This window comes from Macrosteles quadrilineatus, unplaced genomic scaffold, assembly GCF_028750875.1.
Source record: "Macrosteles quadrilineatus isolate MER2022 unplaced genomic scaffold, UCM_ALF_1.0 Scaffold_6__1_contigs__length_79288215, whole genome shotgun sequence".
Lineage (NCBI taxonomy): Eukaryota > Metazoa > Arthropoda > Insecta > Hemiptera > Cicadellidae > Macrosteles > Macrosteles quadrilineatus.
In genome coordinates, this window is record NW_026542599.1 from 25,685,160 (window position 1) to 25,698,228 (window position 13,069).

The 13,069-nt window shown below is 39.3% G+C and overlaps 1 protein-coding gene across 1 annotated transcript in view; it reads left to right on the forward strand.

Moving 5' to 3' along the window:
• Positions 1-2,088: 2,088 nt before the first annotated feature.
• Positions 2,089-13,069, forward strand: part of LOC128997054 (protein patched-like) — a 34,182-nt gene continuing 23,201 nt past the window's right edge. The window contains exons 1-2 of the mRNA XM_054422635.1: positions 2,089-2,276; positions 7,974-8,166. Coding sequence (XP_054278610.1) covers positions 2,187-2,276; positions 7,974-8,166 — 283 coding nt within the window. The 5' untranslated portion in view covers positions 2,089-2,186. The remainder of the gene's footprint in view (positions 2,277-7,973; positions 8,167-13,069) is intronic.

The window sequence follows — 13,069 nt, forward strand, 5'->3', positions numbered from 1 at the left end:
AACAAAGTTTTCAACTTGTCTGGATCTTAAATCTAATTCCATCCCCAGCTGAGAAAGTGCCTCGATATAATACATAACACTGTGTAACATTGCGAGCAAACTCCTAGACACCGTTACCAATCCATCAAACTATATCCGGCGCGGGACCACCGAGGCCGCGGGTGCAGCCAGGAGGGCTTCGCCCCAGCTGGGAGCGTACAATGGCGAGGTGCAGGATAAAGGAGGTCCAACTGTCACCTCCAGTGACGAAACAATTCTCCGCGGAGAGAGAAATCACCGTCCTGCAGTGACTTCTTAATATGGCCTTTGTGGCGGGGAACATAGGAGCTGTGACCTTTACCTGGAAATGTCATAGGTTTGCGTGGCTCTTGGAACGTTCTTGCTGGGTAAATCAGTAAGGGTGCGTATGAGTATGACTATTTTGGATACTGTAGACAATCGTATCATGGACTGTAGCTGTAGCCAGTTTTTTTTCTGAAAAACATAGTTGATATTCTCAAAAAATGATCTTGCGTTTTGATAGTGCGATAGTTTATTTATTAAACTAGTTGACAATAAGTTGTACTTTCGGTTCGGCAGAAATCATTAATTTATATCAGCGCACTATGTCGGAATTGATGTACCTTTTTACCTTGATGAATATCAGACTTAACGGTTAAAAGTATCTTTTCAAGGCGCAAACGTTGGAAGAGTTAGGGGTTGTTTTAAGAATGACGAAGTGATGAATAATACTCTAAAAAGCTATTGTATTAAGACTCGCTGAATGTTTCCCATCCATCCCACAATGGGATATGATTAGTAAAGCAAACAGTGGTCTACTGTGGCCGTCGTCCTCAATTCACTGGTAAATTGAACAACATTGCGTGTGGACTGTGGACGACCTTAACCTACATTATTACTCCTTCTGTCGCATTACCATATTTTTCTTATTTGTTTTTTTTATTTGTAACTAGCCTACAATAATTAATCTCGGGGAACAGAAAATGTGTCATAGAGTACTTTGTGGGCTTGTTTGCTGTCGAATTCAAAATTAAATCGACTAGTTTAGATTCACAATAATGAACCAAACCGAATAACTTTATTTAGACGACAAGTCTTACATTTTCAGATTTCTCTTGTGATCGAACCAGAGGTCTTTAGAGTAATCAAACTCCACAACTGTAACAAAATGAACACGCATTTTTATATAATCAAAACTGGTAAAATTTCGAATGTGAAACTATGGGAATGTATTGATTTGGTGAGGCAATCAGATTTGATTTTACATCAAGGCCTGTGAATGGCAAATCGTGACGTCTTTCCTATTATACGATTGCGTTGTACACTGCTCATCGAACACCTGATGTCTCGTCACCACGACTGTGCAACTTGCACCAACAGCCCTTGACGTAACCATTGACTATGGATATGTAACGAAGTATTCGATATTTGTATCCCATTTTCTAAAAACATTCAGACATGACTTGACGTGACAGATGATAACACCTGGGTTTATATTTCCAGTACCGTCCTCACCTTGCTATATCGACTTTTAAGTACGGTATTACCATTGATTATATTATCTTCAAAGATTTATTATACATCCTGGGGTATGCATAATCAATGGTACTATTTGCTGTGGATACTACAAAATTAGACATTCTAAGCAAGTTTTGGTGTGTTTAAAGTCCGGGCTTTCAAATTTAATACAGAATCAACCCACATTTTGTATTCCATACGATCAATTACTGCAACATAGTAGTGCTAAATCAAATGGCACATATACTTTGACCAATCCAGCATTTCATCCTGACATTTTCCGCTGCTCCGGCTCCAAGGCGAAGGCAAGGTGCGAGATGGAGCGGTGAAATGCGGGATGGAATGATCACCGCGACCGCGTGTGTGCGGCGAGAGAGAGCGCCGATGTTGTTTTTGTATTCTTGATTTCTCCGCCATGTGGGTGGTCGTCGCCGTGAATGGCCGCGAGGGCGCTAGGCAGCGTTGCTATGCGACCGCCGGCTCGGCCAATCAGAACGTCGCTTGCCAGACGGCACCGTGGCCGCAGCTCAGTCTTTCCGAGATGTTCGCGCTGTTCGGAAGTTCAACACTCGTAGTCTGTTTAGGTGAGTGTCCGCCGTCGCCGTGTGTGTGTTAACGTGTGTTCTAATGTGGATATTAGGGTGGTCGGGACGGTATGAAGTGCCGCTATGGTGTTCGAACAACCACGCCACACATCAGATCTCTTTGTGAGGACTAGTTGGATAGACGCAGGTCTCGCTCTTTCGCAAATCGACAAGGTATGTAACTGATAACTGTTGATAAGAGACGGTCACTCGTTTGGTTTAGTTGTGGTGTACGGTAAGAGTTTTATGTGCTTGGACGAAAAGTTTGCCCTATTTCTGGCACGTTCAGAAGTTGGTGCTGCTAGTTTGCCGGTTCTCTACTAGGTAGCGCGGAGTGTCCCTTTCTGTGTTTCTGAGTGATCTTGTGTTTTCTCTTTCTGTTTCTCTAAAAAAATTCTCGTGTCCATGATTCAACCAATCTTTCAAAATTATTTTACATAAACTTCAGATTAGTTTTCAACGCTTTTTCATTCACAAAACATCCCCAACTATAACTAATAGGTATCTTTCTTGACTACCCTATACTACATCATCCAAGCAAGGGTTTTAAAATGAATATAATATCAAGTAACTTTTAATCTAATCTAGCTCAAAATAGTCTTGTACCATGGATGAACTTCAAATTGCATTTATATACACAACCACAATTTCTTACATCAGCTACAAAAACGGACAATTGCAATATAAACATAGTCCCACATAATGATCATATTTCCATTGCGGTGTTAACTCCACAGTAACACTACACCCTGGCCAATTCACATTTGCAGTTAGTTTATAGCTGTTGGTTAGCTATTTCTATGTAAACGTTTTTCTATTTGCTAGCGATTTCCACCTAGGTTTCACATTATTTACACTACATTTAGTTTTCGCTCCTTACTCTCTGTTAGGTTATTGGTTGCCTATTGCCCATTAGTTGCATTGCCAGCGTTTTTCGCCGAAGTGCAACTGTTAGCCCTGTTGGGTGTTCTGTTCGTGGAAGTGGAGCCGTGGCCGGGTGCCTTTGCCTTGTCGCGTGTGTGGTCCATGGGCTAGCAGCTGACGGAGACCAAGGCCGTGCGTCCCTTCCGTCCCCCACCCCACCACTGAACTGTACACTCACGACTCACGGTAGCTCACAGGGCAGTGTCTTCGGACCGCTTCTGTTTATTTTGATTGTGCTTGTTTTGGCACCCTGATTCGATTCAATGACATAAGACTGTGTTAACTTTGATATCCGACTCTATAGTACAACTGCATTGTTGTGCAAATTGTTAGTTGTTGTTTTTATCATTTCAATCTGTCAAACAATTTGGAACCAACAGATTTTATGTGTTTTAATAGTGTCATTTAACAGTTCATTGGTCAATGTGGTAAAATAATGTACCTACTGTAACTGTAACTGATTGAGTAGTAAGTTACATCAGTATTAGCTTAGCCAAAATCATTTTACATTTTAATAAGGGAACTGTCCAAACCCTGGTCTTGTTACTCACGATTTAACTTACATTTTGTTATCATCATTAATACACTCAGCTAAAAATGACATCTGGGTCCTGAATCCAACCAACAACGTTTTTTTGCTATAATTATAACTACTGATTACCTAACTCAACTACCCATATAAAATTTTTCATGTTTTATTCGACAGAAACACAACTATCGTCTCAAATACATTGACTCAAAATTTATTCAGCCTTCCGGTTTTTTACAATTATTGGTCAAAGCACTAAACCTACTAAACTAAAAATAACTATAGAGACACATTTCTTCTTGACTCACAGACAAAAAGTCCAAAGAGTACAACATGCAAAATAAAGGAATAAATAAAACTGTAAAACATGCAGAGGAGAAAAAAATATTAAAAAGCAAAGGAAACAAAAAAGCGGAAAACTTTCAGTACAACATTGTTTGTTATATGATGTTATTTACGATATTAGGCAATTTAATACGTGATAACAAACTAGTTTTATGAAGTCAATAAAACCAAATAAGTGGTGAAATAAATTATTTAACTGTTATAATCGTAAAACATTAAACCCATGTGAAAAACCGCGTCGTGATAACAAAACGACCGTATAAATAGGCTAATTTAAATTTACAGTCGGATCGAAATTAACAAGGCGCGGTTAGTTTTTACTGTCATATCGGAAATTTGGTTTAAAATAATTAAAATGCAAGCAATATTTTTCTTGTCAACGTGACAGTGGTCCAGTATACTACAAAACAATCTGTACAAAATAAAGAGGACAGAATATACTAAAGTATTAATTTAGAACAATCAATGTTATAAATATTCGTAAAGAACAAATAATGCAGCTCGTGTAAGCTGGTAGTATCTAAAAATAATTTCGAGACTATCATGTTTAAAGAATGCTATAACCAATGCCTTTATTTGATTCCTAAATAGTTGTGGACTGCATAGTTTCAAAATTGTAAGACTAAGACTTATATACACGGAATTCTACTACTCCATCCGTAGGATTCCACCCATGCCACTAACGCTTGTCCCGTTGGTTCCGGGAAGTAGGTGTTTGGGGGACACAAAGTGTAGATCCTGGTAGATCCTTACCACCCTGTACATGTCACGCACTCTGTGGTCACCCCAGGACATTTGCGGCGTGTATGCGACAAAGACGGTAATACACCAGCATATTCCGGTCAGACCTTGTTTACGTGGTTCAAAAGAAAATCCATTTGTAAACAATAGCGCGGTTCCGTGCGTTGGGCCGTTGCCCTGCTGGGCGCGTGCTGAGCGTTGTTGTGATGCCCGATCATGGACAGGAGTAACACGGGAACGTCAGGACTTCAGTGTGAGAACACCTTTTACTTAGGCTAAACCCTTATAATGTTTACCGGGGAGCGAGCTGGTCTAGCTAGCGCAAGACTTTGCTCCCCGAGGTCCCGGGTTCAAATCCCGCCATTAGTGGATTTTATCTAAGTGATAATGCTGCAATCCTCTCGGCCTAGCCTGAAATTATGTGTATTTGAAGTACTATTGAAGTGCCATAATAGAAGTGAGTATATCAGTCTATGTCCATGTAAAGTTGGCACTCATAATAGCCTAGTATATTTCATCACTAGGGCCTAAAGTGACTCTTTTTGACCCGAGGTCAAGATTTACGATCGAGGTGAAGCCGAAGTCGAAAAATGAGCGAGGGTTAAAACGTCACTTTTTGCCCGTGTGGTGAACTATATTTTTCGTTATTGCATCATTAATTAACTAAACAATTTTTTTCCGTATTACAGATGGAAAGTTCTAATCTTTTTCTAATAATTAGGCCTATTAACCAGATTATTATGTAGACCCTACTAAAGAACACTTTTAACAACATTTTTCACGATTTAGAAATTTAATGTTCCCATTTAAACGCATTTTCCCCCATAAAATCGGACTTTATACGTCCTGGGCGCACGCTCCGACAGTTGTACACAGTACGCAGCGCGACGGCGCAGTGACTGCGCAGCTGTGGTGGGGGAACTGACTACGCCGGTGGTCTGTGACGTCATCGGTGTTGCCACATCTACAAAGCCTGGTCGCCGCTCGACCGCTCGCATCATGTCTTCATAGCTCACTCCACTCTGTTTACTAATTGCGCTCCTCTTTCATTCATTGCCATTACCTTTTTTGCATTCCGGTCCGCTCTGCTTCTGACCGCCTCCCATTCATGTTTTATATAACGGTAGTTTTGTATTTGTGCTATTGGTGGGGTTTACGTTTTTTTTTTAATGTGAGTGTACAATACTTATTGCACAATTTTGAAATGAGTTTAAATAATCGGTACGTAATGTAAATAAAATTTTTGTAGATTGTGATAGAGACAGGAATTAAATTGCTCAAGAATGTTAAACAATTGTCTACTTGGACACATTTTAAGGAGTACATTAAATCTAATCTAAGAGGAAAGACAAATAATAAGCCCCCACCATAATTACTTTGCTGAAAAATATTCGAAGAAGCAAGCATCGATCTATTCCCAAATTATGGTCTGATAGATAACGATTATGCAACTAAAAATAAATGTTGAAATTGTGTCAGATAAATAATGTAGTCGTGCTAAAAAATTATGTAATCTATTTTCTTAATCAGGCTAATCGTTTTAAGCTGCACACCTTTGACCGAATTAACGAATCAGTTTCCTACATCATACGCTTTACAACCCAATGAATCGTTATTGGAAATTTACATTATATTCAACATTTTAGGTTTTTATTTTGATCAAATTAAGTTCCACCAACGGTCTTGCCTGCGAGCGACGACCCGCTTGTGTCCGTGACGTCGTGAGCTGGCATCTGTATGTTCGACCAGCGCCAAGACGCTAGCTAGCCGCACCCGCGACGCGTGGACACTTTTAATCTAATTACTGAGCGCTAGACAGACAGACGCTCAGACAGACATGTTTGAACGTGTGTGGTCCCTGGCCACACTCGGTTTGAACGTTTTACGACAACCTGCGTCCATAAATTGTTCGGACGTTTAACGCAATCTTTATCACTTGAAACATGTGATTTAACACCCTTTCCGACATGGTTTAAGTTTCTCTGGAATTTTATTCGAGTCCCATTCTTAAGGACTGTGTCGTTTATGGCTGGTTTTGCAAATTTACGTGTAGCAATGCGACTGAGATTTTTGTGCTGATTTCCGTGATTCCTGATCGTTCCCGGTGAGTGTATTGTAGACTGTGGTTTTGTTGAAGGTTAGATTGTTTTGATTGTATCAGTAAAGCAAAATACTGATCTCTATAGTAATTTTCGTGGGTATACATTGTATTACATCTTATATTAATCACGCTTGCACAGTTATAAAGGTACTGTTGGTAACCCTCTTAGCTATTTCTTAGACAATTAGGGCCTAATTTTGTATTTGGATGTAGGTCCTACAACTTTGTGCTATTTTGATATTTCTCGTAATGCTCCAGTTTAGACCACTATTGTGGGACTTTCTCTCACGTGAGTCATGTCCTATTTTTATACCACCAATGTGTTTAACCTCCTTGTCGTGTTTACGTTAAGAGGCTTCAAAACATTGTTATGCTATTCTCATTCACTATGAACCTACTGATTAGACTCTTGTAGATGTAGATCAACTGATCTGATATCACAATGCAAAATAGTTAAACTATAATCCTAATAATATACATCTTAATATTCTTTGCCTCCTCGTCCCAGATACCTTTATCCCTTATCTTAATGTAATATTTGGAAACCCAATATTCGGACACTCCTGATCATCTTTCTTGTCCGGTGTTTTGACATTATGTTCTTTAATATAATATTCGCTAAAATGCTGAAACTCTTGATCCACCCAGTTTTCTGGCACTCCTGTTCCTCTTCAAAAGCTCCTCTAAGATGCTCCTTATCCACCTACGGTGTTCTAATCTTGATCAAACAAAATCTCCGCTAATATTCTGACACTCCTACTTCCTTCTCCACCGGTGTTCCTCGACCAAATGTTTACTAATATTTTGAAACCTTTACTTTCCTCTTATTTGGTTCAGACACTCCGACAAAATATCCACCTTTTCTGACACCCCTGAACCTTCTTTACTGATGTTATAACCCTCCTGTTCCTCAATAAAATGTTCACTAATATCTTAAAACTATAATCCCCTCTGAGTTGGTTCTGAAACTCCTGATCCTTCTTTTTCAATGTTATGACCCTCCTGTTCCTAAAAAAAATCCTTTAGTAATACTGTATTTTAAAACTCTACCATTCCTATTCGTTGGTTCTGGCACTCCTGATCCTCCTTTGCCAATCTTATGACCTCCTGTTCCTCAACAAAATCTCTACTAATATATTTTGAAGCTCTTTATTCTTCCTCTCCGTTGTTCCTGACACTCCTGTTCCTAGACAACATCTACACTTATTCTGACACCCATGATATGTTCCAGGGCAGAGCTGAGGGCCGCAGAACTGCTTTATGGTTCCGGGCTCGACTTCAGTCACAGTTGTTCCAGCTGGGTTGTTTTCTACATCGTCACGCCGGTAAAGTTTTGTTCGTCGCTTTACTCGTTCTTTCGTCTTTCTGTGTTGGACTCAAATCAGCTGTTATACACTCACGTGCCGAGCAGTTGTGGGTTGAAGGTGAGTTTATATAGTTTCTGTTATTATTTGTAAGCTAGCTTATTGCAGTACCACGATTGATGTGTATGTGCCTTTTCCATAAACAAGCAAGATACCATTGCTATTGCAGTATAAATTGACCCATTGTTGGTTATTAAGTGAAAAAGTGGGATGTCATTGAGAATACGAAATAAATAATAAGAAACTAAAATGAAGAAATAAACACGGAAATTTAAAAACCCTAGACGATTTGTTTAAAAACCCTAGGAAACAAGAAAAAGACTAACTCATATTTGAATAATTTCCCATCTCCAAGGTTACGTTAGAGCCCCAATACAGATGTTACGCCTGACAGACGAAACTATTTCACACCAGCCCTAGGGGAGTTGTCGGACCCCTCAAAGGACGCACCGCACCGTTATAATCAACTAGCGTCCCAGTCCGTTCTGGATGTTCCTAGAACCCTCTGGTCAGGGCATTGTCAGAGGAGGGTGATAATGCATTGTTGCGAGGGTGTCTGATCAGGAGATAACATCTGCCCTTATAGCGATACCCTCATGTCCGCTTCCGGCCAGCCGGTCGTCGGTCGATCGTCTTACGCGACAACCTGCCGCCTTCGAGAACATGGAAAACGTGTCTGCAGAGAGGACAGAGAATATTGGGGTTTAGGGAATAAATGTGTATTCCAACACTTTTGAGACGTTGTAAAATCCTCTCTTGAATCAGAGGCATGCCAAATGTTGATCCATATTGACGTAAGTCTGTGAACATACTTGCCTATCTAGTGTTGCTCGTTTTCAACGCGACACTCGCAGTTTCCGAGCCGCGTTCGAAGCAGATCATTCCCTTACTAATACGCATGCAACTTAAAACTCTTAAGTGAACAGGGCAGGGTTTGGGTTCTCGTCTAGTAAAATCAATTTGATAACGTGCAAAGCATCTGCTGAAGCAAAAATAGGTACTTGAAATTCGGTCATGCGCTTGACGAACCGTGGGTGTAGGAATTTAGATGCTAACGTCAATCATTGGATGTCCCGTGTGGCTATAGCACAGGTGCCGTCTGGATATGGGTCTCCAAATTTAATCGGTTTTGTTAGTTCGACAAAATCGACAGCGAAAAGTTGTGTCTAGAAACGCAAAAAAAAACTTGCTGAAATGGATGAAAAGTTGTTCGTTATGAAAATAATATTGAAACCGTCCTCCTTAGTTTCTAGTTTTTTAATTTTGTTCTACAAATTCGTCAAGATTTCCCGTTTATTTCCGACCTAAAACTACCTACAAGATCGTGACACACGAGATGAATTCCGACTGATGAAATTTCACGGGGATCCCATACGATTTGCGTACGCCATAAACGAGTCTGTTCTTTCTCTCTAAACGGTTTATTTCAGTTGAATTACTTATTTGTGTTTTGTGAATTATCCTTGGACCTCACTGCACATTGCCCGTTCCTTCTCGACTGGATGGATTTTACGAGAGGACGTTCCGAGCTATTTCCTGGCCCAATTGCTGCTTCATGTCTGAACGGTTTTATTACCAATCATTTCTGCGTCGTTGAGAGAAAAGACGTCTAAACTGTTCTATTTTGTAATATCCTAAAGACTGTTAGCTTTTCAATTTGTAACTGTTAATTTGTAATTTGCTAAGTTAAACATGTTAATTAATTGATAAAACTAATTGGTTTCACTTTCTAACTTAATTTGTTATATTTTAACTCTCTCTAGGTAGTAATTACGTAAATAGTTATTTGTTGAAAAAATTATAATTGCATACAAGTAATCTTATGACCGCAGTGTCATGTCATAACAGTTACTTAGAGGATTTTTAAAAATCTGATTTAAATATTTGTGTAATTTTGGATTTTTTGGCGATTTTCAAAACGTGTTATACGGTATGATTTTTAACAATTGCCATTTTTATTCGTAGCACCTACACACGTATTCACACCACGTTGCATCTAAAACGATTATTTCCCAAATAAATTACACACTTTTTCCTCATACATATCAATACTGTAAATATCCCCCATTGCCATAACTTAACTTGTATCTCCAGAATGATTTACCGTTATAATGTACATCTTAGATTTTTAATACATTTTACTCTGCCGATAGTTTTCAATGGGAATTCATTCCCGTGCAAAACAAAATGTTATAGCTTTAATGAGTAAAATATTCTGCCTTGCCGGGTATCGAACCCTAGACCCCGGAGTCACAGACAGATGAAGTCATCAACTCCGTGTAGCCTGATGCGGACATTCCTCGTCCAGAGGAGGAGGGTTTCATGTCTCAAAACAACCGCCGCGCCACCTCCACACACAGGCGTAACAATGATTGGATCGTAGATGTTAGACCAAAGGGTTTCCAAAAAATCTAAAAATGGCCGATCTCAAAAGGCGGACACAATGTGCATCTTTTAAATTGTACTTTAGTCGATACAATTTTCTGACAATGAAAAAGTATCTTTTAGCCATTTAGGCCAAATTGTTCTTTGAATGCTTTAAACATTAGCGGAGGATCTTCACATAGTTTATGTAGCACAGTAATTCAAATAATTTTATCACTGTAGAGAGGGTTTTGTTTTGACAATATGTTCACACTGAGGATATGTCCACAATTGGATGGGAGTTGACTACAGGGATGCTGGCGGAATTATTGATTTATGATTACATAGTTGATTACTAGAGGTCGTTCAGTGGTCAAAAACTCGACCAAAATATGTAATGTACAGACTTCTCTATTTTCACCCCCCGCTGTAAATAAAACATATGATTGGAATTTCTTTAGTTTTATTTACTGTTTACATTTCGTCACCAGAATGACAACCTATAAGGCCCATGTTATTGTTTTTTTTTTTCAAATTTAAAATTCAATTTTTGTGCTTATTGTTGAGCCTATTTTAATTTATAAATGGATTTTGAACATATACAGGCAAATATCTTTCTAACAGTATGCGTAGATTTCCATTGCGATGCACACGAGCTGAGTAAAAAGGTTGTAAAGAAACGGCAAGCATTATTATATAGATGATGGATTTAGAACTACTGTATACATATTCTAGCTTTTGCTTACTTGAATTAACAATAGTTTAATCAACCGGTATTAAACTCAGTTTAGCGTGATGTATCGAAATATTTGTACCGTGTGGGTATTCAAAGTTCCCAACTACCTACATATTTAAATGTGGAACTATTTTTAAATTTAATTATATAAATATTATTTTGTTTAACTGTTTACTTAGACACCATACACATAGACGATTCGAGTAATTTTATTTTTGAATAACCGTATTAGACTCCTTGTAGGATCGCTGTCAAATGCCAGTAATTGTAATTCAACTCAAGGGATACTTGTAGTGTTCGCAATGACGATACACGCAATAACTGTGTCCAGCAGTCCAGCTAATATTTAGATACACTGAAACCTCCAAAGTAACTTTCGCCCACTATTGCCCATACAACAGTGTCAACCAGAATACATGTGGCAACATTTTCCACCACTACATTGTACACGTTTAACTTCTCGAACAAGTTATCCACAACGGACCTGTCCTACCCACTCAATGAATGTACCTAAACCTCTGGACCAACAAAGGGAGCCGGGGCGCGGCCGATCTAGCTCAGATAGCAGACAATTAAGTTGGTCTCAAATTAGCATGTATAATGTAGCGGACGATGTTGTTGGGACGGCTAGTACGTCGCGCTTGATGGTCACAGGACGGGTAGTAGTGCGGCCACCCAGTGCGCTACGGGGTGGTCCGGTGCGCCTTCGCCCACTCTACACATAACCTACTCCTGGCTCCGACTAGGAATTTACGGTCGTCTCCCAAGTTTATCTTTTTATTGGCAGATTTACAGTTACGGTCGGGGTTTTTAGAATTTTCCGAATGTCTGGAGTATGGAAATGGGTCGATAGTTTGCCAAATCGTATTGATTGTCCGAAACCACTTTCTTCTGTGTAGGGGTTTAGAATCGACTTGGTTGTCACATAATTTCATGTCTTTATTGACAGATTTACAGTCACGGATTTTTTCGAACTTTTTCATGTATTTCTAGTATGGAAATGAGGCGATAGTTTGCCAAACCGTATTGGTTGTCTATGTCCAAAACCATTTTCTATTCTGTTAGGTTCTGTTTGTCGTGAAAGCTTACATAATACTAAATCATGCCTACTTATGCCTATACACTGAAAATACGCATGTGTTTGATCTTAGTATTGCTCACATGATTTACAGTAGCCAGATATTTACGAATCTTTGAACGTCTTTACAGTATGAGAATGGGCCGGTAGTTCGCCAAATCGTGACGAGTTCCCCAAACCACCTTCTTCTGTTAAGTTTTTGATTATTGTTTTTTTTTATACTGTATTTGCCTACTTATACACTCATCAAGTCGGCAGGTAGTAAAAATTAGCACTTCTCACATAAATTTCGGAAGTGTTCTGGTGAATCATTGTGAAAATTATATTCTAGACCCAGTTGTCACTCGTCACTGGCAATTGAGAAGATTTTACAGAGAGAGCCAATCACATATTGTCAATTTGTTATACAATGAAAATTATTGTTTAGTATCAAAGGTGTCTGAGATTACTGTGGCCATTTGGCCTATTCTGTGGGTTTCATGAGAATGTAGAGTAAGCTTTTCAAATGCGCATTGGATTTTGAAAAAAATAAGAGCCGATACGATAAAAATCTAATCTGATCTGGGGTAACACCCATATTTGAGTTAAGGGAGTGATTATGCTCTTCGACAGATTGCCTCCTTTTAGTTCCAAGATTAATTGTTCCCTCGATGATCGGTCACACTTCGTCTAAGGAAGATCCGTAGATCCATGTTGAAGGCGCTGTGACGCAAGACGCGCTGCGATGAAGGATCAGTAGGTTAGTGGGATGCTGTGTGGAAGCTACAGCCGGATTGTGTTCCTCG